Consider the following 23,953-nt stretch of genomic DNA (forward strand, 5'->3'; position numbering starts at 1 on the left):
AGAGTGCTGTTCCTTAAAGCCGTACTGTGTGTCTGGTATAATCTTGTTTCGTCTGATGTGTCTGTTGATGCGTTTGAGCAGTACCTTTTCAGTTACTTTGCTCATTGTATTGAGGAGGCTGATTGGTCTGTAATTTTGCGGAGAGTCTGGCTGTTTCCTCGGCTTCAGGATAGGAAATATGGTAGATGTTTTCCATGAAGCAGGAAAGTGGCCTTTGGCCATTATACGGTTAACCAGTCGTGTGATTAGTATGTATGCGTTCGTTGGTAGTTGTTTCAGTATTATATTTTGTAGTCCGTCTGGTCCGGGTGCTTTCCTGTTCGATAGTTTTCTGATTGTCGACTTTATTTCTGAAACTGTGGCAGGGTCTATTCGTAGGTCTTTGTCGTTAAATTGTTCAGTAAAATTTTGAATAGAATTGCGTACGTCTCGTTTTAAGTCTGCGTTGGACATGTCGGCGTTTTGTCTGTGTATGTTTTCAAAGTGTGTTGCTAAAATTTCTGCTTTGTCTGCTGGTGTCGTGGCGTAATTGTTGTCAGGTAGTTTGAGTGGCGGGATAGGTGTTGTTTTCCTCGTCAGCCTTTTGGCTGTTTGCCAAACTTTGTGCGGGTCAGTGTTGATGGTTTCTAGTTTTTTAGTCCAAGTGTCGTTCCGGTGCTCACGTATCTCATTATGAATAATTTTTGTCAGTCTGTTCACGTGTTCCTTTAGTAGTCTGTCACCAGTACGTTGCCACAGTTTCTTTATATTGTTCTTTAATTTAATTTTAACTAATATTTGTTCGGGTAGTGTGTCAAATGTAGATGTAATTGCGTGTCGCAGCGGTATTGTGTGTTGGATGGTGTCCGTGATCGTCCGTGTCAGATGTGTCACAGCCTCCTCTATGTCTGTATTGGTCTCTATGGGTATCGTGTGTCGTATATTGTCTGTAATAATTTCTCTAAAAAGTGGCCAGTTGGCTCTGGAATAATCCAAAATGTTGCGTTCTGGAGTATTGTCGACGTCGAGTCTGTCAGAGATAGTCATAAAAACAGGGTTATGGTCAGAGTTGAAAAGTGTTCTAGTTATGGGTTCGGATGTTATGTGAAGATTTTTTGTCAAGGCCAGGTCGATCGTGCTGTGATGGTGCGTCTGTACGGTGGCGTATCTGGTCGGCGTGTCAGGATAGTGTAGTTGTGCGTCCGTGGTGTTGTGTTCCGTCAGATATTCGTAGAGTCGGATTCCGTTCGCGTTGTTGTAGTTGCAGTTCCAGGATGTGTGTTGCGCGTTGAAGTCTCCTGCCATTAAGACGTGTGTATTTGAGTCAAGTAGGTTTTGTAGGTCCGTCAGTTGCAGTCCGCTTGCCGGGATGTAAATCGATATTATAGTCACTTTTTGACCCCTTTTGTATACATTAATAGTTGTTATTTCAGAACCGCCCGCTGTCAGGTTTGGCACTTGCTCGTGTCTGATATTAGACTTGATCAATATTGCAGTGCCTCCCCATCCGCGTGAGTTTGTCGGTCTGTCGTTCCTGTATACTTTGTAGTTGTTGATGTAAAGTCTGTCCGTAGGTTTAAGGTGTGTCTCGTTAATTAGTACAATGTCCAAGTCATATTTTGTTACGGTCTGTTTCAGTTCGTCTACGTTGTTTTTGAGTCCGTTGGAGTTGAAGTACATTATGTGTATGTCGCGTGCGTGATTTATGGGCATGCCGTTAAAAAGTTAAGTATGGTTGTGTATTTGTCATTGTAAGTCATATTTGTGTTCAATGTCTTTGTCAGTTTATAAAGCTCACTGAAAATTTGTCTTACCTCGGGATCCGCGAATAACTTCCTGATCTCGCCCATAACAGTAAATAGTCCCTCCGGTGTACTCAGGTCTGGATCGGACTGGCTGGTGGTAGGCCGGATTCGTGAGGATGCTGGCCGGATCGGTTCTGGTGTTGGCTGGATCTTCGGCGATGGATACTGGGAGGCCGGCTGTGTTCGTGGTGATGATGGTACCGGGAGTTCAGGAAACGCAGATCTGTTGTTACGGCCATCGCTGGTGGGTTGTAAGGCTGACGAGAAGCTCCTCGTCAGCGGCGCAGGTGTTGGCGCTGGCTTGTATGCTGGATTTCTCTTAAGCGCATCTTTGTCTCTTTTTGCTCTATAGTTGATTAGAGCTGGGCATTTAGAATAGTTAGCCGGGTGGTTTTCTTGGCAGTTCACGCATTTCGGATCCTCGGTTGGTGGCTTCGTGCACACTCCCGGTGGGTGCACGTTCGTGCATTTTATGCATCTATACCGCATGTCGCACGTGTACGAGGTATGGCCGAAGTTTAGGCACTTGTGGCACTGGATGGTCTTGTTTAGTGGCCTGTAGCTTTCCCATTTAAATATATGTCCTTCTATATTGTTTATTTCCTTCAGTTTGGCCATCTCTTGTTCCTTATCTAGAAGGACAATATATATAGGGAGTTTGCGTTGACTGCCGTCCGATTCCTTCTTCTTAATTTGGACCACCTGCTTCACCTTAATGCCCTTGGCTTTCAGCTCATCAAGAACCACCGTTTCAGTAATGTCTGGATTTAGGCCAGTTATAGTGATTTTCTTAGGGATGTCATGCTGCATAGTATAGGTGTAAAATTGGAAATCACAATCCCTTAGTATGGTTTTCAGTTTTTCATGTTCTGCAATCGTATCGGCATATATTTTGTGCAATTGTGGCTTTAAATATTGGGTCCTGAATATTATTTTCGTCGTATCTTTGATATATTTGATCACTTTTAAATCCAGCTGGCCTTTGACGATGATAGGTGGAATCTTTGGATCTGTTACGGTGGTGTTCTTGGGTGCTAAATTCCCCGTTTTCGATGTAGATGGCTTCAGAGTGTTAACAGTCTGGTTTATTATCACATTGTCTGCGTTGTTTTGCCTCAACCGCTTCTTGCGTTTGACTGTCCGGTACTCGTCTATCTCTCGATCCGTGTCCATTTCACTCCGGTCCGATAATGCCTGGTACTTGTTTTTTAGGACGGTGCTCGTCAAGACGTCCATCATGTCTTGCGACATTTCCCGAGGCTCCCGCCCGGGAATTCTGGCGATTTTCTTACGATGTCCACTGAATTTATTAAAATATAAAATACTGTACTGGTTTTAGAAAATTTTGAATAACACTTTCAAATGTGCTAACTTTCAATCCATTACCAATTCCGACCCAGAATTTGGAATGAAAGTAGCAAAAGGCACGTTCACCTTATAATTTAGCGTCGGAAGCGGAGCAAGCCTCTGACAAATTTGCGCTTTGTTTAGAAAAGACGCAATATAAGACCGATACTTTTTCGATCGAGCTCCGATCAATGATCGATCGATATTCGATCATATACCCCATTTTATTACTGTTTTTTTTTAATTCTTATAAATATGAGATAAAATCATAACATGGATTCATCCTAATACATATATATTTTTCATGTTTATAATAATAATATATTTTTCATGTTTACATTGCAACAAAATAGTTACTTTGTACACGCTCACCTTACGATAGAAGCTTGACAAACTAGCTGTAAGTGGAATTCTGTCTTTAGGCAATTAGGGCATCGTGCCTTAAGGCAAATTGCTGGAACTTCCCGTACCCAAAATTATTATTTTTTTTAAAAACGATTAACATTTTTGAAAAAAAAATTACTTCGAAAAAATTAGATTTTTGAAAAACTATAAATTTGATAAAAAATTACCATATTTTGAAAAAAAAAATTTATTTGAAAAAAAGTTTTTTTTTTGAAAGAAAAAATTTTTTTTTGAAAACAAAAAATTTTTTTGAAAAGAAAAATGTTTTCTTCATTTTGACATATTTTGGAAATTCTGAACTTTTTTTCAATGCAATCGTACTGCTTGAACTGCATAGAGACGAATTGTCACAGCGCAAGTGGCGCGCCGCCGCCTAACGCATAAGCATTGGTACGGAACCCATAGGAATGTTAACAAAATGTATACTTATTGTTAAAATTTCTATAAAATATCTGATAATTTGATGTGCATATGTCTAATGATCATTTTTGACCGCCAAATGGCTCATTTTTTTACTTTTTTCGTTAGATCTCCGAAACCGCTAGACCTGCCTTCATGAAAGTTGGAACAATTCTTCATCTTGTCAATACAAGTAAAATGTTTTTTGAATTATTCAAATCGGACGCTCCGTTCTCTTAAAAACGGATGTACCGTTTCTGGCACTTTTTGCCCCGTATCTTTGGAACGGCTAGACCTGCCTTCGCCAAAAACTAATCAGCACGTCTCCTTATCAATACGAATCGAATGTTTTTTGAATTATTCAAATCGGTTGATCCGTGTTCCCGAAATCGTCGACGAAAATTTGTATCCGCACATACATACACACACATACATACATACACACACACACACACACACATACATCCATTTTTTCTAAGGTATGCCAAAATGTTAAGAAACCTCTGAAACGTAAAGATATATAAAAATTTTCATTTTCGATTTTTTTGCGATTACTGTAACTCACCCTACGGGAAGTTAAAAATATACTACAAAAATTACTTGCATCGTATGCACTGGGTTTAAGTTGGATAATAATTTAAAATAAAATAGAAAATTTCTTACCTTGTAAATCTAAAATGACACTTTCGGTCCTCATTCGTTTAAGTGCTGGAGATTCAACGATGCAGTCAATTTTTGCATTTAGATGTTCTCTACTTAAAGTCAAAGACAATTCTGAACGAGATGTAAATACTCCATCATGTTCTGCGATATTATCAGAACCTGGAACAAATAAATAGTTAAAATTAATAAAATTTATAATAACAATAATAATAACAATCAAGTTAGCAAGACCAGAGACACTTTACTATTTTTATATATACTAGATAACCCGACAGATGTTGTCCTGTACCCACGTCTACAATTCGAAAGTTCCAAATTTTTTAATATCCTATCATATATTTTTTAATTTAATAACATATTTGATGTCCTGCCTTCGTGATTCATTTATGGTCTTAGCATAAGCAGTATAAGAAATTCAGAAAAAAATAATATAGTACCCAGACAGCACAAGACATGCCAGGGAATGTCCCACTTGTCCTCACAATCTCCTAATATCGCGATATCCTATGAATATCCTATGAATATGCAACGGGATGTCTCAAACCCAAAGGACTCGAGCAGGTATAACGCACGGGTTCACGAACATGTCGCTCTCGTACGCGCACGGCTTGAGACCTCGAAACGTATATGTTTGTCCCTTTCTCTTTCGTCGCGTCGGTTTTGCGCCCTTTAAGTTTAGCGTCATCAAACAGACGCTATATGTGGAATCATCATAGTTTTTGAGTAATTGAGTAATAATAGTGAAAATTTTATTTGTTTTATATAATTATATGAGCGTGTGTTATAAATAATTAATATTATTTATCAAAATACTCTAAAATTGAGTAATAATAGTGGAAATTTTATGTGTTCCATAAAATTATATGTGCGTGTGTGTTACAAATATTGCAGCCGTGTTTGAAAGAGGATTGACAAAAAAGAGCATTGAAAGAGTTGGTTTTGAGGTTTGACTCGAACCATACTCAAAAGTTAAATTAAATATTTTTTGAAATGCTTTCTATTATGTTTGTTGGAGGAGCTTCAACTTGTGGATCAAAACACAATTGGTAATCAAAAGTTTATATAGATTTATTTTTATTTGTTAACTTTATCATATACTAAACAAACTTTCTCTTTAGATTCTGTATTTAGCCATCAGAGTCCAGCTATGAAAATCCATTTTTGATGATGGTTTGGCCAAAGAATTTTGCTAGGGACGAGGAAAGGGCAAAAATAAATTTTGTGATCTAGTGCCTTGCGATGTCATCACAGGTAATTTATATATCTTATACTTATGATGTGTTGTAAATTATGAATAAAACTAATATATAATTAATTCCAGGAATTGCTTTGAAAAATTTGCCGCATGAGACATAGTTTGCTGTTTTAGAGGCTGCAAAAAGCTGGCTGCGACGTGCCAATAAATATTATACAAGGTATTTCTGTGAGATGTGTTCTATATGTTTCTCCTATTTACAAAAAAATCATGATTATTGACTGGTTAGTTGTATCAATGTTAGTGCAAAATTTGTGCTGTGTACACATTTTTAGATGTAAAAAACCAAGTTTAATATTCACTCGTAATGACATCAAATTGTGTCGATATATTTGGAATTAGAGATTATTTTATAAATCTCTGTCTATTTTGATTGATGTATCGCTCTTAAAGAACTTACTCATAGATATATATATATATATATATATATATATATATATATATATATATATATATATATATATATATATACATATACATATATATGCATTTATTCATTTGTTTTCTATTTCAGGAGAGAAAATCAACCATGAACTAGGATTGAATGCCGAATTAATTATATTTTTAATATTGTAAAATAAGTTATTTTGAATTAAAGTTGTATATATTAAATTTTGTTATAAAATTATCTCAGGATTTTGTTATTTTGTAATAAAAGTTTACTTTGTGAAATTGTGTTCTTTTATTTTATTTTTAATCCAAATTTATTTTTCATCTAAAAAGTAAAAAACAATTCCATAATTATATCCTATTCATGTCCGGTTTATGTCCGGAATATCCCGCGCGGGATATCCTACAGAACGTCCCATAGGTGCGACATATTAACATGTTTCGGATAAGATCAGGATAAGCGGGATATCCGTAAGGCTATCGCAGGGACAATGAATGTCCGCGCGTGGATATCCTGTGGACGTTTTCCAGGATGTCTTGTGTTGTCTGGGTATCTGCGATAAAAGAACAACATCACATTTGATTTTATCACACAACATAATTGCTTCATTCATTTAGTCTATAATTTTCATAATCTCATACAATATATTAGTTGCATTTTGGGAATTATAATTTCTAAAGTACAATTTTCATACTAATAATCTAATAAATATTATTGTTTAAGTTCAAATCTTAGGTGAATTAATTTATAAAATCGAGTTCATATGTGCACTATTCAATCTAAGATGGACTTGCTAAATATTCCATATTTAATGCCAAACAATGAATTTTTGATTAATGAAAATAAATTCTAAATCATTTTTTTAATAAGTAGAAATATTTTTTTGAATTGTTGAAAAATTTAATTTGAAAATATAATGCATAAGCAATTTTGGACCTATTGCGTTATTTATTGAACCAAATTATATAATTTCATCTGCCAAACATATACTGTTCACGGTATCCTATAATATTTCTGGCACATCTCAGCCGCTTTTTGTCAATAACAATGTAGACATTGCATTTTTCTTTTATATCATATCCTAATATTATTTAGGCTCATAATTTCATCTAAATTCTAATTTCAAGTAAATTGGCATTTCCAGCAGATGACAGTTCAAATGTTTTCAATGTCAAACAATGATCAGTTGTTTCTTGTAATTTTTGTCATTTATTTCTACAATATTACTATAGTTTTATCGTTCATTTATTGTTAAAAATTTTCTTTAGCAAACTCTGAACAGAATTAATAAAAACTGAATAACCGTTTAGGAGAAGTATCAAATCATACACCAGTACAGAAGAATTTTATATATGATATCTAAGATCAGAATTTTGATTCCCATTTTATATGGAGGATCAAATATGAAGTGGTAAAATATATCCAGTGAGATACTTCTACCTTCTTAAATAAGATCTCTAGATTTACCATATTGTCACAATTTTGTTCTATAATATAAGACCTTAAATATAAACTTGAAATGTCTAACTAATAAGGTCTTATATGTAGATAAGTAATCTATACTAATAAGACTATCAATATACATAATTATGAGGCAAATCTGAGTATATAAAAAGGCAACATTAAGGATTTCTGAAGATCTCTAGATTTACCATATTGTCACTATTTTGTCCTATAAGACCTTCAATATAAACTTGAAATGTCTAACTAATAAGGTCTTATATGTAGATAAGTAACCTAATAAGACTATCTATATATTCTATATACATAATTATGAGGCAAATCGAAGTATATAAAAAAGCAACATTAAGGATTTTTGAAGAAGGTGCATCATACACGATTGCAAAATTTGTACTTCGTGCAACGTTAGGTTAAATTATCCTGCTAGTAAATTTTCTCTCCTCCTCAGAATTGAAATATCATTACGTAATATCAAACAGCATATTATGGTTTCCAGTAAACGGAATTGCGTGATTCAATTTACATTTGCGGTAAACTGATCTATGACAAAGATGACATCGCATGCTTCTTGTTAGCATTATTTACAAAATGGGATTGCCGGACACGCAGGTGGAAAATCGTTGAAATAAGTACTATTGTAGAAGTAATGCTAACAAAAGATACAAATTGATAATAGATAAAATCTTTGGATTAATTATAGAGATATCTGTGGACATACATGATTTGTTGCATAAGGCTGAAATATTTTTTATTGGTTTTTAATATCATCAATTAGATATGGGCTCATTCGTGGCTAGGGCGAGTGGTTCAAAGGTCTCAAGTTCCATCCCATTTCGAGTAGCCTGCTGTCAAGTAGCAGTAACATTAATTTTTACTTGAAAATATAGATATAGCAATATGTTTCCAAGTTTTGAAATGTAGTGCTGGAGACAAATTGAGAAAATAAAGTGAACTGACAAGATAACAAATAAAGAAGTCTTGAGAAAGGTGGGCGAAAAAAGGACTGAACTGACTGTACGATGCTGAAAAAAAGGACCCCCATCCAAAAAAATCAAAGACAAAAGGTTATGCTTTCGGTCTCAGTTACACTCAATTTATCCTATTTTTTTATAATAGTATTATAAAAATACCCAATATCTGTAAATCTGGTTCCTACCTAAGTTTCTGAAGCAATAGACTGTCCCCCGTAGAACTTCAAACTCAGTTATACTCTCTCGTTGAATAATAAAACCGTTCGAGATTTTCATTTTTAATGAAAAACAATGAAAAGTTGGTACCGGTTAGTTGACAACTTTTGCTTTGGAAAATTCACAAAAAGCGAAATAAATTAAACCGTCTACTTTTGAATTCGCGAACTGTGAACAATGCTCTCGAAACCGTTTTTGTAGACAGAATTCCCAATCGGAAGCTTTTTGTTAATAAGTCTGATGAAAATTAATTTGAGAAATTTATTTAGGGCTTTTATGACAAATTGGAGGAAGAAATTTGATTAAGGAACAATATATTGATATCTATTATTGACTTGAATTAGATGATAAATCGGATAAAATAAATTTGCTAAAAAATTATATGTTCTAAAAAGAGTTCTAAAAATATTGCAAAAGTGCAATAAACTTCCCGTAGGAAAAATTTATGTTTGCGCCGTTTTGTTAAGTATGTTTTTTCAAAATTGATCCGAATCATTGGATACCAAAATTTGAGTATGTGTAAGTAAGCACGTAAGCCAAAATTTGACTTTCTCAAAAACGTCGGCAACAATTCAAAAATTTGAAAGGCATTCGATGAAATTTTATAAAAACTTGTTTGATTATTATATTTTCGTGATGATATTTCAGAACTAGCAGGAGAGGGCAACGTTTCCATCAAAATTACTGAACCGATTTTGCAAATTCTGAAACTGTTACAAAAAAAAAAAAAAAATCATTCAAAATCAGGCTGATTGAGTTTTTCAAAAAATCGCTTACGTACATATACTAGCTGTCCCGGTAAGTTATTTTTTTAAGTAAATTAGTTAGAAGGAATTTTTAGAATAGTGAAATACCACTAACTTATCATAAATAAACAATAAATAATTACGCATATGACTACAAAAATTGAGCCTTTTGCAAAAGACTTCCTATAATTATATGGTTTGAAAAACACAAAAAATCGCTTCTGTATATATACTAGTTGTCCCGACAAGTTATCTTCTCCAGTAAATTACTTATTTGTTAGTAGTTTTTAACTACTTCAAAAATTCTCTTTATTTCAAAAATAAATATGATTTATCTAATTAAGTTGTTAATAATATTTTTCTTATGTCTTTGATTTTTTGTTATATGCATATTCCTTTATTGTTTACTTTTGATGAAATACTGATACTAATACTACTTGATGGAATAGTAATTTTCTTGCTACTCTAAAAATTCCTTCTAAGTTACTTCAAACCGGGACAGCTAGTATATATACATTTTTTGTGTTTCTTTAGTTCGTAATTTTATACTACACTGAAGATTCTTTCTAAATACAGAAACACAAAAAAAATCGCTTTTGTATGTATACTAGCTGTCGAGGTAAGTTTTTTTTTGAAGTAACTTACATGGAAGGAGTTTTTAGTGTAGCAAAAAATTGCTATCTCATCAAGTAGTATTAGTATTTCATCAAAATTAAATATATTGAAAATGCATATAAATTCACTTCTGTACATATACTATCTGTCCCGGCAAGTTATCTTTTCAAGTAAATTACTTAGTAATTTTTTACTATTCTAAAAATTCTTTATACTTCAAAAATAACTTACTGGGACAGCTAGTATATATACAGAAGCAGTTTTTCTGTTTCTATAGTTAATAATTCTTCACTATATTGAAAATTCTTTCTAACTATAGAAACACCAGAAAAAAAATCGCTTTTGTATATATACTAGCTGTCCCCTTTTTGAAGCAACTTACATGGAAGGAATTTTTAGAGTAGCAAAAAATTAATATTTTATCAAGTAGTATTAATATTAGTAGTTTATCAAAAGTAAACAATAAAAAAAAATATGCATATAACAAAAAACAAGAAAGACATGAGAATTTTTTTTTATTAATAATTTAATTAAATAAATCATCTTTAACTAATTCATTCAAACTAGATAGTTTGCCCACTCGAAGGTATGTATTGACCATTAATTACTAGTAATATAATATTGCAACTATTTTTATAAATTCAAACATCAAACATCAAAAATCAAACATCAAACTTTTCTTATAAATTTATATTACAAACTATCCTTCGGACCAAGTTGCGTTTAGTTGCATATGACGTGTAAAATCGGTTCAGTAGTTTAGAAGTCTATTCTGGACAAATTGTAATACATACCTACTTTATATATATATATACATATATATATATATATATATATATATATATATATTTATGTATATATTCTGCAAGTGTTTACTTGAAAGTTCAAGTACTCATAAATAAGTTTACTAATTATCCCCTACAAGAGAGAAGGATCTTAATAATGGTACTTCATTCTAACAACAAAACACTCATGTAAGGATTTCAATATTAATACCGTAGTAACATAATAATATATAGGATGGAACGGGGTACAAAGGTCCAATTTGACTTCAAGTAATTATACTGTCTAAACCAAATGAAACAAATCACAAGACATATCACTTATCAAACCAACAAAAATCTGACTATGTTCAGAAAATCTCCCGGTTAATTCCTAATAACAGAAGTTTTTTTAATATTTCTCTAAAATTTGTCATCTATCCTTTTCACTCTATAGGCGGGGTAAAATAAAACATTAAAGGGGTAAACAGATTCAATGTCTAATTTTTAATTTTTGAAGGAATTTTACAAAATAATAGCTACAATACTCAACCAATGCACAATATGAATTTCATAGGAACATGTTTTACAAAGATAACACTGTATATAACCTTGATCTGGTATTTTGTCAGTAATATTCATCTGAAGAGTTGGAATAACTAATTATTCAAATTATCGCTTTTTTGAATGTAATTTACCTTTTCACTATTTCTATTCACATCACTATTTTTAATTGAGTACACTTTTACTAGGTTGAAAATTCAGTTGGTCCTTTTTACACCCATCCACATGTAAGATTTAATAGATGTTATAAAAAAAAATGTTGAATTTAACTTACAAATAGTAATACATTTTATGAAAAAATTAAATAACGTATACTTAAAAATTATATTGAGGCCTCGTAAATTAAACAGCAGTGCTCACAGTCAAAAAAACTAACAACGAAAAAAAAACTTTGGATATGAATTTGCAAACATTGCCATTTATCTCTTGATATCGACATTGCAAGAATCAAGGTGATTGGCTCTTCATAAATTTTTTGCCCTCTACTTTCAAATATTGTTTCGAAAATATTTCTCACTTCAAGGATATTGAGTACAAATAATTTAGTCATTAAACTATCGCATTTTTTATCCACCTCATTTAAACAAATTATTAACCCTTTCCACTCGATTGCCGCCGCTCCAGCGACAAAATACATATTAATTCTGCAATTCGCGAGTGGAAAGGGTTAATAGTATCCTATGTAATAAATTCAGATTTTTACTTTCGCGAGTGGAAAGGGTTAATAGTGTCCCATGTAATTAATTCAAATTTTTACATCAATCTATCCATTTCTAAATTACTTTTAAAATATATTCATATTAAAAATACATCGTCCATATCCCTAGGGATACATTGCACCGTTAAAAGAAGTGGTTGGGTTAAAAACATGCTCAGGATTCATGACCGCTTATTTAAATGTAAATTCGATTCCGAATAGGAATTCCGAGGAAATAAAGTATAACACGCTATTGAAAATGAAGAAAATAAATAATTTTATTGAGATAGAAAAATCAGATTCGAGCAAAGTATTAAATAATGTTGTTGCGGTAGAAGAATCAGATTCAAGTAATTTTATTGAGACAGAATAATCAGTTTCAAGTGAGGTATTTAATATTACTATTGAAGTAGAACCATAAAATTTAAGTGTATTAAATAGTATTATTAACTTCCCGAAGGAGAAGTTTATGTTTTCATCAAAAAATTCGATTCGCTAATTTTATGTTTTCTCGACGTTTCAAGCCATTCTGAATCGAATGAGACCAAATTTGGAAAAAGTATGTGTGTGTGTGTGTGTGTGTGTGAACAGATTTTTTGCCGTCAATCGACGTTTTCTCAAAAATGGCTGGAGCGATTTCAAAAATTTAAACGCCATTCGATGTATCTCGATGGGGACTAGCGTTTCTCAGTTTTGTGCAGCGATCGGCCGAGCCGTTTCTTCATAAACAGCAGAAAAGTGAAAAATTTTTCGTTCACGTTTTAGCCCGCAATTCTGAATCGATTTGAAAATTCAAAAACCATTCGAAAGATATTGGTTGGGAATCGTGCTGATTAGTTTTTGGTAGAGATCGACCGGGTAGTTTTCTTGTAATAAAGTGATAAAAAAAATTTGTTTCTACGATTTTTATGATTTTTTTCTTGACGTTAGATGCCATAGTCTTATATATCATACTAAAATAATACAGAGCTACGACAACTCGTTTAATTAACTTTAAAGATTCGTCAAAGTTTGCAAAAATTTGTATCGTTTTTTTCGCATTTGTCAAATTTAGAACTTTCATTGACGCTTGCTAAAAAACGCCTGAACCGATTTCAGAAATGTAAAGACCATTTGAAGTATCTCGATGCCGTTCAGTTGTAATTAACTGTTAAAAAAAAAAAAAAAATTAAGCCGATTTTCATGGAACTTTTTTGGCGATATATATCATGGTCTTATAGAACTTACTGAAATATTACGGCCTTACGACAAGTAGTTTAATTTTAAATATCCATCAAAGTTCGAGAAAATGAGTAGTTTTTTCGACGTTTGTTAAAATTAAAATTAGACGATTTACTTGGTATATCGATAGAGTGTAATAAATCCACTCGGAATACTCTCAATCACTCATAAATTAATATATTCTTTATAGATTAAGTAGATTATTTACACATATCGGAAAGTTCATGTAACTTGCCTCAAGGCAAAATACCAATACCGACTAGTTTTGTGTTATAATTGTATTTGTAAATTTTTAAATTATTCGATTATCAGATGCTGGTTCTATTAAATATCAAGGAGTATTTTTGTTACTTTTTATTTTTTTATAATGCAATTAATTAATGCATTTTTGTATAATAGTTCAGAATGTTTTGCAATCAGAAAAAAATCGTCAAAAATAGTAAAAAGTAACATAATTGAATTTTTGAATTTCTCTCTCATAATATTAGTATCAAAGATCACAACTATTTTAATAATAATACAATATCGGTAGATCAAAAGCCAAAAAATAACTAGTTCATATAAGATATATTAATCACACTTGAAACAAACCAATATAGTTTAACATATTTTTTAAATGTTGGCTTGTTATCCGCAAGTTTATAATTTAGACATTGTTTTCTGAAGTATTAATTTAATTGTCAAAATACATTCACAAGTTTAACTTTTATTTGTAAATTTTAGAAACGAAAAAAGTCTTCCATTTTGTTTGGTTTCAAATTTGTTCTATAATTTCAGGAGATACTGATATATTGAAGTAGTTTAGTACACTTTCAATAGACTTTTGAATTACATACAATTTTAAAACATTCAGTTTTGACCTACGAATACAATATCTTTATTTAAATAATTTTTTCAGTGTTCAATCCAATGCATTGTGTTAGTAAATCATCTATAAACTTGGTTGAGAAAACGCCATAAAAATACAATAAGTTTATAAAAATTATGTTTAAAAGGCAATTTTTTCAAGCAATCATAATAAACTATCAATAAATAAATAAATATAATACTAAAGTTATGAAAATACATATAAATTCTGCAATCCAAATCTCTTGCTCTCTATATTTCTATCCATATTTTCAATCTTGAATATTGACGACTAGAAAATACCATATTGTCTTCATGATGCAAACATAAATATTTTATATCAGTACAAATTCTTGATAAAAGTTTTGATCAAAACTCGTAAAACTTGAGTAGCATATTCCAAAAACTGATTTGAGTCATAAACAAGTAATTTCATATTTTACTCTTTTGTCATCATAACCTTTTCACATCGATTTTACGAGCGGGTGACGAAAATTATTTTGGTCAGAGGAAAACTTGATTTAAGTCCAGATAAAATTTACAACTGGCATTTGAGATGTATGAAATCACTTACACAGAATTACCTTACAAGTGAAATAAAGGACCTCTGAATAAAATTGCAAAGTTGTTTATTACCTTTAACGCTAAGCCAAAAATCCAATTCTTCCAATCAGTGTAATATCCGTCCTGATTTAATCAAAATCATAAAACGGTTTAATCCCAAAGAATCTTTTTTGCTGATCCAACTCTTTCTTTTACCGAAGACTTTGATTTTGTCCGTGGTTTTATTATTATTAAATCAGATAAAGAAAGTTCTATAACGAGACACCTCAGAGCTAAAGTGGATCGTGGAAATTCAATTGTGTACGATCCTCAGATTTCCTCTTGGGATAAAGGACTTTTATTTATATTTGTTGGTCGTACACATTCTGTTGAAGATTCACTCTTAAATACAAAATAAATACTATTTAAACTCTGATTGATCTTTATGTGGTGCTTAGATCTCTTCTCAAGATCTGGTATTTATAGTAGTAGATCATTAACAATTTTTTATTATTTTTTAACTCTTCAAGAAATTCGTATTCAAGCTCAGTTTTTTATCACAGAAAGACATGGAATATTTTATTTGCATTATAAAAATTGACATAGTTTATAAATATTATAAATTTCTTCCAAGACATTAATAAAATCATTATTAAATTATCAATATAATGCTTTTGATAGTCATTATTTTGTGATAATACTACTTGATAAATTACTATTTAAAATATCAATTTTTGTTAGTATGGGAACAATTATTGTATTTGTATTGAGTTTTATATTGTTTATAATTATTTTCGATTTTTGTAAGATATTGGAAATTTTATTATTAAATACTTGATATAATTATTACTACATTTTACTATTTTTGCCTAACAGTTTCATACAATATTTTTATTAACTACTTAATAAATCAATTTTGGTTAATAAAGAAATAATTAACTTGGGGTAAGTTATAGTAATGGGCCGAAAATCGAAAATAATTTTTTTTCCATATCTTTACGTTTCAGAGATTTCTGAGCACTTTGCATACCTCAGAAAAATGGATGTGTGTGTGTGTGTTCTGTGTGTCCGCAATTATTTGTCCGCAATTATTTGTCCACGTTTTCGGGCGCACAGACCAATCGATTTCAATGGTTCAGAAAACATTCGATTCCTATTGATAGAGAGATGTCCTGATTAGTTTTTGGCAAAGGAAGGTCCAGCCGTTACGGAGATATAAAGCAAAAAATGCTAAAAAAAATCAGTTTTTAAAAAAACGGATCAACCGATTTGAATGATCTAAAAAGTGTTTGATTCGTAATGATGACGAGAAGTGGTGATTAGGTCTTGGAATTTTTTTTGAATATCGAAAAATAATTATAATTCTGTCTAAAGATATAAACCAAATTTGGAATATTAATTTGGAAAAAATTTAGAAGCAAATCGATGCACCTTTTAAGGACTCTTGTTGATTAGTCTTGTACGATAATCAGCCAAGCCGTTCCTTTATTATTATTAAAATAGTGCAAATCTTTTCGTTCACGTTTTAACCAAAACTCCTAAATCGATTTTGGGATTCATGGAAGTTAAAGCGTAACATGGCCTTGCAATGTAAAAAAAAGTGAAAGAAATAATACAGCAACTTTCTCCAAACAGAATAGAATTTGCATATTGTCATATATCTCAGGTGAGGAATTATGCAAAACAATTCATATTACATTTCCCACTTACATAAGTCATCTTAACCCCGAACAAATAACATACATCCCTTACTAGGACTATATCTATATCCGACACCTTCTGGATTTACTATTCATGACATTTGAGTTTTACAACACCACCAATAATAGGAGAGCTGGTAGGAAAAATATTCAACTGGACAAAAAATCTTAGAAATTTAATTAATCAACATAATTCGGAATCAAGATATACAAATATAGAATCTATTAGAATTTTGATTAGTTTTCAATGAAGGCAAAAACAATATACAATTAGTTAATAAGTGAATAATAATATAGTTGTAATAAATTTATTCATAGGTAAAGTAATTGATAGTATCCGAGGGTATACTGTAAGGTTTATAGTACTTAGATTAATTAATTAATAATATTAATTAATGTTTATAACCGATAATATACGGCATATTATCAGTCCTTAAATAAGAAATATATAAGTTATATTATCGACTGGTACTTATAAATGAAAATAAATGCATGTGAGCAATTTCTACTGCATATATCTTATATTATTATATGCAAATACGTATAAGTTATCAACAATGAATCTTTCTTCATACTTATACAATTTAATTTACAAGTGTAAATGTGATTTTAGATGAGTTGATGATCAAGTTAATCAATAAGATAATATATTAATTTATAAGCACAGTTATAAGGCGTCTTTATGTGAGAAACTATTGCAAATTATTCAACTTGAGCAGAATCTGCCAAACGTGTCAAATAGCTGAAATTTACTATATTGTTGATCAAAATTTGCGCCTAATAGTTACACAGTATATTTACAAAAAGCGTGACCATTTATTCCAAAGTCTATTGAATTTTTATAATGAAAAAATTGTATCAAACTATTAATTGCAACTTTATGACTTTTTAAAGGCTTTATCATATTTTTGGTACTAATTAGTTGATTTTTTTTCGTGACCACATAAATACCATGTACTTCCCAAGTTCGATAATACTCAGGAAACGAATATTGGTCGCCCACAAAATGCTTCCATGACGCCCTCATATAAATTTTATATATAATTCGTGTAAATATAAAATTAGACGTGTAAATCAGATGGGAAACTGTTTTTTATTTGTAATAAACCATACAAAACAGTTCTCCCACAAATTTTCCAAATTATCCATAATTTCGAAAACAAATATTGTCCGGCCCATATAAAAACAAGATTAGAATATTGCGCCACGATTTTTTACCCCTGTGGCCACGATTTATTTTTACTGTGGAATACGTATAAGTTATATACAATGAATCTTTCCTCATACTTACACATTCACAAGGGTAAATGGCATTTAGATAAATTAATAATCGAGTTAATCATTAAGAAATCATTATATTAATTTCTGATTTTTAAGCATACCGACATGTTAGTATGAGGAAATATTGCAAATTATTCAATTTTGAGCAAATTCTACCGAACGTGTCAAACAGATTAAATTTACTATATTATTGATCGAAACAAGCGCCTAATAGGTATAGAGTGTATTTACAAAAGGCGAGACCCATTATTCAAAAGATCATTGAATTTTTAGGATGATTCATTCAGACTTCTTAAACCATTCAGAACGACTTGAGACGTCTAGAAAATATAAAATTATCAACGAAATTAATAATCAAATGTGCACGAAAGGCATAGATTCTAATAAGAATCTTTAAAATGCAAGGAGCAATTCCAAATTTTGGTGAATTTTCAAAATTCAACTGCTTTTTGCAGGCTTATAATATTTCATTGTTTTTTCAGGCTATGAAATCTTTCATCATACAAGGTTTCATCAAAATCGTTAATGAAATTCCAACATTTAATTACGATAAAAATAATTTGAAGCTCACAATATCAAACCAATTTTGAAAAACAAAGTGGGAAAAAAATTTCACGCACTTCTCTTAATTACAAAGAAACGGCTTGCCTGATCGTCGCGCAAAACTGACAAAAGCTATAGACCTTATCAAGCTACATCGAATGAATTTTAAATTTTTAAAATCGGCCTGTTTTTGAGAAAAAGTCGACAAAAAGTCAAAAACTCACTCACACATACTTTTACCAAATTTGGTCTCATTTTATGACTTGAAGCGCCAAAAAAACATAAAATCAGCAAATATGATTTCTTGGAAAACATGAACTTCATCTTAGGAAAATTAAACAAAAATGCAAACAATCTAACCATCCCCCCAGCTCTCCGTCTATTTCACCACGAAATCGTATCGCATTACAAGACTGTGTGTTTGCTGTCGAAGGAGTATTATGAAATACGAACCGCCAAGGATAATATCGTAACACTGCCTTGACTCTCCTCTCTCAGATCCTTAGAGAGAGTGAGTATATGCATAATCCTCGTGTAATCCTGAAATACTCGAGGATTCGCAAATTCTGACAAGATGTGTACAAAGCCACTTAGTGAACAAAAGTAGTTGTGGAAGTGCCTTGGAAGTGGGATGAGGCCATTTATTGAATTAGACACAAAAACATGATTTTGGAGAGGGTTGAAGATCTTATCAGCACCATTATAAGGATGGCGAAAATTATGGGGCAATTCTGCCGTAACAGAGTTCATAAAAAAGCGTTGTTATAGTAACGCTCTCCTATGCTTGTTCATGGTATTGAGAATTATGAAAATGTCTTTCTGTTTGCCGTGCGACCAGGCGTATTTTACATACAAACAAGCAAGGAATATTTATTAATTGTTATGATAACTGCACCATCTAGAATTATGTTGCGATTATAATCAAATTAGAAAAAACAAAATGAACTACATTATATAAAATAATACTCGGTAAGTAATATTAAATAATTATTACTAACAATGGTTGCCCCGCATTCGCACCATTAATACAAATTCCCTCCTTAATGCACACACGCCGTAACTTCTTATTGCAGTGCTAATTATTTCGATATTGAATTTTATATCAAGTTGCCCCGTTACTGTTTATAAGTACCTGGTAATTCTAAGATATCTACATATGGATTCGAGAGGGAATGCCTTGAATGGCTTGAAATGAGCGCGTTCGGTAATTAGCTGAGAGCGTTAGCGCTTTTCAAGCACCTCTTCTTAGCAATATACACGTGAGATACTGAGATATTAGCCAGGACGAAAATACACAATCACATTGTGAACGAATCTCAAAATGTAAGGAAAAAGGAATTTATTTTATTTGAAAAATAACTGGAACTGAAGATTGAAGATGTTTCACACTTGACATAATTACTTGAAGATCAATTTATAATTATAATAATTATATTTATGTTTAATGTGCATCTCAAAATAAAATATGTGCATCATGTCAAGTATGAGTGCTATCCTATAAGCAATACTGCAGCTGATTCTAGGAATCCTCGGGAGTGCTGTATCCTACTTGGGATACTTAGGACTTAGTAATACAGTATCCTTCTAGGGAGTATTTGGAAGTACAGTATTCTACTTCGGATATTTGAGATTGCAGTATCCTACCTTGGGATACTTAGGACTACTTGTTCCAAAAGATGATACTCCAAAGTAGCCTACATGTGATAATTGGAAGTACTTGAGGGTGAATTATTCTACTTGGAATTCTTGAGAGTACATAAAGCAGTATTGGGATACTTGGAAGTACAGTATCCTACACGGAATACTTGGGAGAACAGTATTCTATTTGGGATACTTGGTAGTGCCTGTAGCCTACTTGGGATACTTTGAAGTACTTGCTTCAAAAGATGATACTACAAAGTATCCTACCTAGGATACCAGGGAGTACTTGAGAGTGAATTATTCTACTTGGAATACAAGGGAGTACATAAAAGTGCATTATTCTTTGGGATTCACTGTACTTGAGAGTACAGTATCTTACTTGGGATATTAAAGGATACTTGCGAGTGCAGTATTTTACTTGAGATACTTTGGAGTACTTGCTAATACTTGAATAGTGTATTACCAAGTACTCCAAAGTATAGCCCTTGGGATACTTGGGAGTACTTAAAAGTACATGAGAAACTTTAGAGAACTATTTGGAATTTAGCATGTACTTTACATTATTCTCCTATCAAGTACTTGAGAGTCAGTACTTGGAAATTTTAGAAGTATTTGGGAGCGCAGTATCTATTTGGGGTACCTTGGAGTACTAGAGGTGAAACAACCTAAATGGGATACTCAGGAGCACTAGGGAGTTGATCATTTGGGAGCGCAGTATACTATTTGGGATACTTTGGAGTACTTGAGGTGCAACAACCTAAATGGGATACTTAGGAGCACTTGGGAGTTCAGTATCCTATGTAAGATACTTTAGAGTACTTCGGAATACACATGTATCTTCCTTGTCATACTTGGAAGTAGTTAGAAGTACATGGAATATTTTGGAGTTCTTGAGAATGCAGTAACGTACTTAGGATACATAGGAACACTTGGGAATTTAGTATCCTTCTTCGGATATTTGGGAGTACTTGGGAGTGCATAATTGTATTTGGAATACTTTGGATTACTTGGGAGTGTTTAATACTATTTTGAATTCTTTGTAAAGAGAGTGCAGTATCCTACCTGGGACATTTTGGAGTTCTTGCTAATACTAAGATAGTGTATTATATAGTACGCAAGATACTTTGTAGTATTTACCCACACTATTCTGCTTAGGATACTTGGGAGTGCAGTACCCTACTTGGGATAATTGGGAGTAATTAGTACAGCATCATACTTGTGATACTTGAGAGTGAATTATCCTACTTGAAATTCTTGGGAGTACATAAATGAGAAGTATTCTTTGAGATACTTTAGAGTACAGTATCTTACTTGGGATACTTTGAAGTATTTGGGAATACGCTATCCAGCTTAGGAAACTTAGAAGAACTTAAAAGTGCATAGAATACTATAGAGTACTTGGGTGTGAAGTATCCTGCTTAGGATACTTGGGAGTACACTTGGAATTACAGTATTCTACGTGTGATCTCGGGAATGTAGTATTCTACTTAGAATTTTTGGTAGTGCTTAAGGTTTGCAATATCCTACTAGTGTTATCCTGAAAGTATTTTCGAGTACTTGGGTGCGCAGTATCTTACTTGGTTTACTTGAAAGTGCAGTAACCCTCATAAGAAAAAAACCAGACACGAACAATTAGCGCAAAAGCGGTCATTACATAAAAGACCTCATTGACGAGCAAACGGAGTCACGACTTGTAAAGTGCAGATGAGATGATAAATGCAGAAGTATTTACGTAATGCAAAGTGAGTGGATAATGAAAGAATTAGGGATGAAAATACTTGGGAGTGTGGTATCCCACTTAAAATACTTTGGAGTACTTGCAAGTGCAATGTCCTAATGGGGATATTTGGGAATACAGTATCCTATTTGGGATACTTTGGAGTACTTGTAAGTGTAGTACCCTACTTTGGAAGGAAGTAGGATACTTCGGAAGAATTTGACAGTACAGTATCATACTTAAGATATGGTAAGATTAGGAGTACTTAGAAATACAGTATCATACTTAAGATATGGTAAGATTAGGAGTACTTAGAAATACAGTATCATACTTGGGTACTTGGATGTTCTCGAGAGTGTGTACAGTATCCTACTTGGGATTCTTGGGAGCCCAGTGCCCTGCAGAAAAAAGAATCACTGAAAAGAACTTATTGATGATCAAACTGAGTCCCGACTTGTAGAAAAATGCTACATTTTAAGCATTGCTTTATAGGAATCAAAGACATCGACTCTGATGAGATGGAAAATGCTTATAGTAAAGTTCCTACTACAAAATGTGGATGAGGCAAGAACTGTATTTTAATTATGAGAAGAAAGGAAAACTAGATACAACCCCCATTAAAAAAATTATGCTCTATGTTAAAGAATAAAAGAAAATGATGTTTAGTGAAAGAAAAAACTTCATTTCGAAAATAAATAGTTGAAAATTTTGTCTACATAAATAGTTAACGCTCATTGATTCTCATTGATTGAATAGGTAATTCCCATATATATGATAATTCATGCCTTAAGACCATCCCGGTATCATTCAGAGATTATATATCGTTACAATGTTTATTAATTTTAATCATGAAACATTGCAACGTTCATAATAAGCAAATTTCTAGAAATGTCCTTCAAAGCAGGATTTCTAGATCACTAAGTTAATCAAAGTAAGATTTTGCTATAAATCTAAAACATATAAAATATACAAAATTGATTTTCTCTATTGAGAATCTTTTGGAAAATAGGTGAATCCTAGCATAATTTCTAGGTATAATACTTCCACCAGGGTGCATACATAATGCTTATAGCCCGTAATACTCTCTATAACTATTTTGCATTTCCCACTCTGAGGAACTTGATTATTCTATTTCCTAGTTTCTATTTCCTATTTTCCGAAACTATATACACACACTACAACTGTTGAGTGTTTCTGGACTGAAACAATTAGTTTTTATTATCATTTTTATGAAACAACGTAACGCGACTGAAATTCTACGTAGGGCAGAGCTAATTTTTGAGGGCAAATAGAAAACAAAGGTAATAAGAGGTGTGTAGATTAATTTTTATATTGGTTTATATTAAGTCTTATTTATAAGTTTAAAAATAAAATATACCACCTAGCACTGTCAGACAAGTTACAACAGTTTCAAATAATTATTCTCCTTCGGGAAGTTAACAATAGAAAACGTATCTACAATTTCTTAGTCAATATGGTGAAGAGTTTAGGACAATTTATACAGGTTAAATTTTATAAATATAATTAAGAATATTTATTACTAAGCCTAGTTAATTTCTCTGCATTTTGAAATATTGATGTACCTTCTTGGTCCTATACAAAATTGTACATGAGTATTTACTATTTACCCAAAGCTTGAAGAGTTTGTCGTTTTGATGAAAACTTGTTTGCGGTAAGAAAATATAACCCGAGCGTAATAATACGTCTCTCTGTTCCTTATTGTTGTAAAAAGCAAACATCAACTACAGAATTTTCTGCAATTGCACAACGACTTGTTTCATTTTCTTCAGAAAATGAAGGTATTAAACAGAGGCGCAGTTCATATATAAATTAGAATTTATATGGAAACTGCGCCATGGACAAATTATTTGACAACCAGATATTTCTTTATGTTATTCAGAACAAAGTCTGATGGAACACTAATATATTTCAATATAATTCACAATTAAGTTATTCTTGCATGAGACTGCTAAAGTAGTGGTTAAGGACAATAATGTCAAAAAAAGTGGTGGACTATTGGGTTGCCCTCTCGAAGATAGGATAGAATAGCACGATAAAAATTAGAATGTACTTTTTTGAGAAATGCAGCAACACAAACGCCAACACTACTAGAAAGAAATATACATCTAGTAAGTGTGATCTATACAAAAAAGAGTAGTAGACCACTGGGTTGCGTTTTCGAGAAA

At 32.0% G+C, this 23,953-nt stretch overlaps 1 protein-coding gene across 1 annotated transcript in view; it reads right to left on the reverse strand.

Moving 5' to 3' along the window:
• LOC113389405 overlaps positions 1-23,953 on the reverse strand; it is a gene marked incomplete in the record, with an annotated part of 586,125 nt that overhangs the window by 49,058 nt on the left and 513,114 nt on the right. Inside the window, 1 exon segment of the mRNA XM_026626441.1 lies at positions 4,599-4,656. Coding sequence (XP_026482226.1) covers positions 4,599-4,656 — 58 coding nt within the window.

Source organism: Ctenocephalides felis, unplaced genomic scaffold (assembly GCF_003426905.1).
Source record: "Ctenocephalides felis isolate EL2017-DRISC unplaced genomic scaffold, ASM342690v1 CF-g0.4_SCAFFOLD_03573, whole genome shotgun sequence".
Lineage (NCBI taxonomy): Eukaryota > Metazoa > Arthropoda > Insecta > Siphonaptera > Pulicidae > Ctenocephalides > Ctenocephalides felis.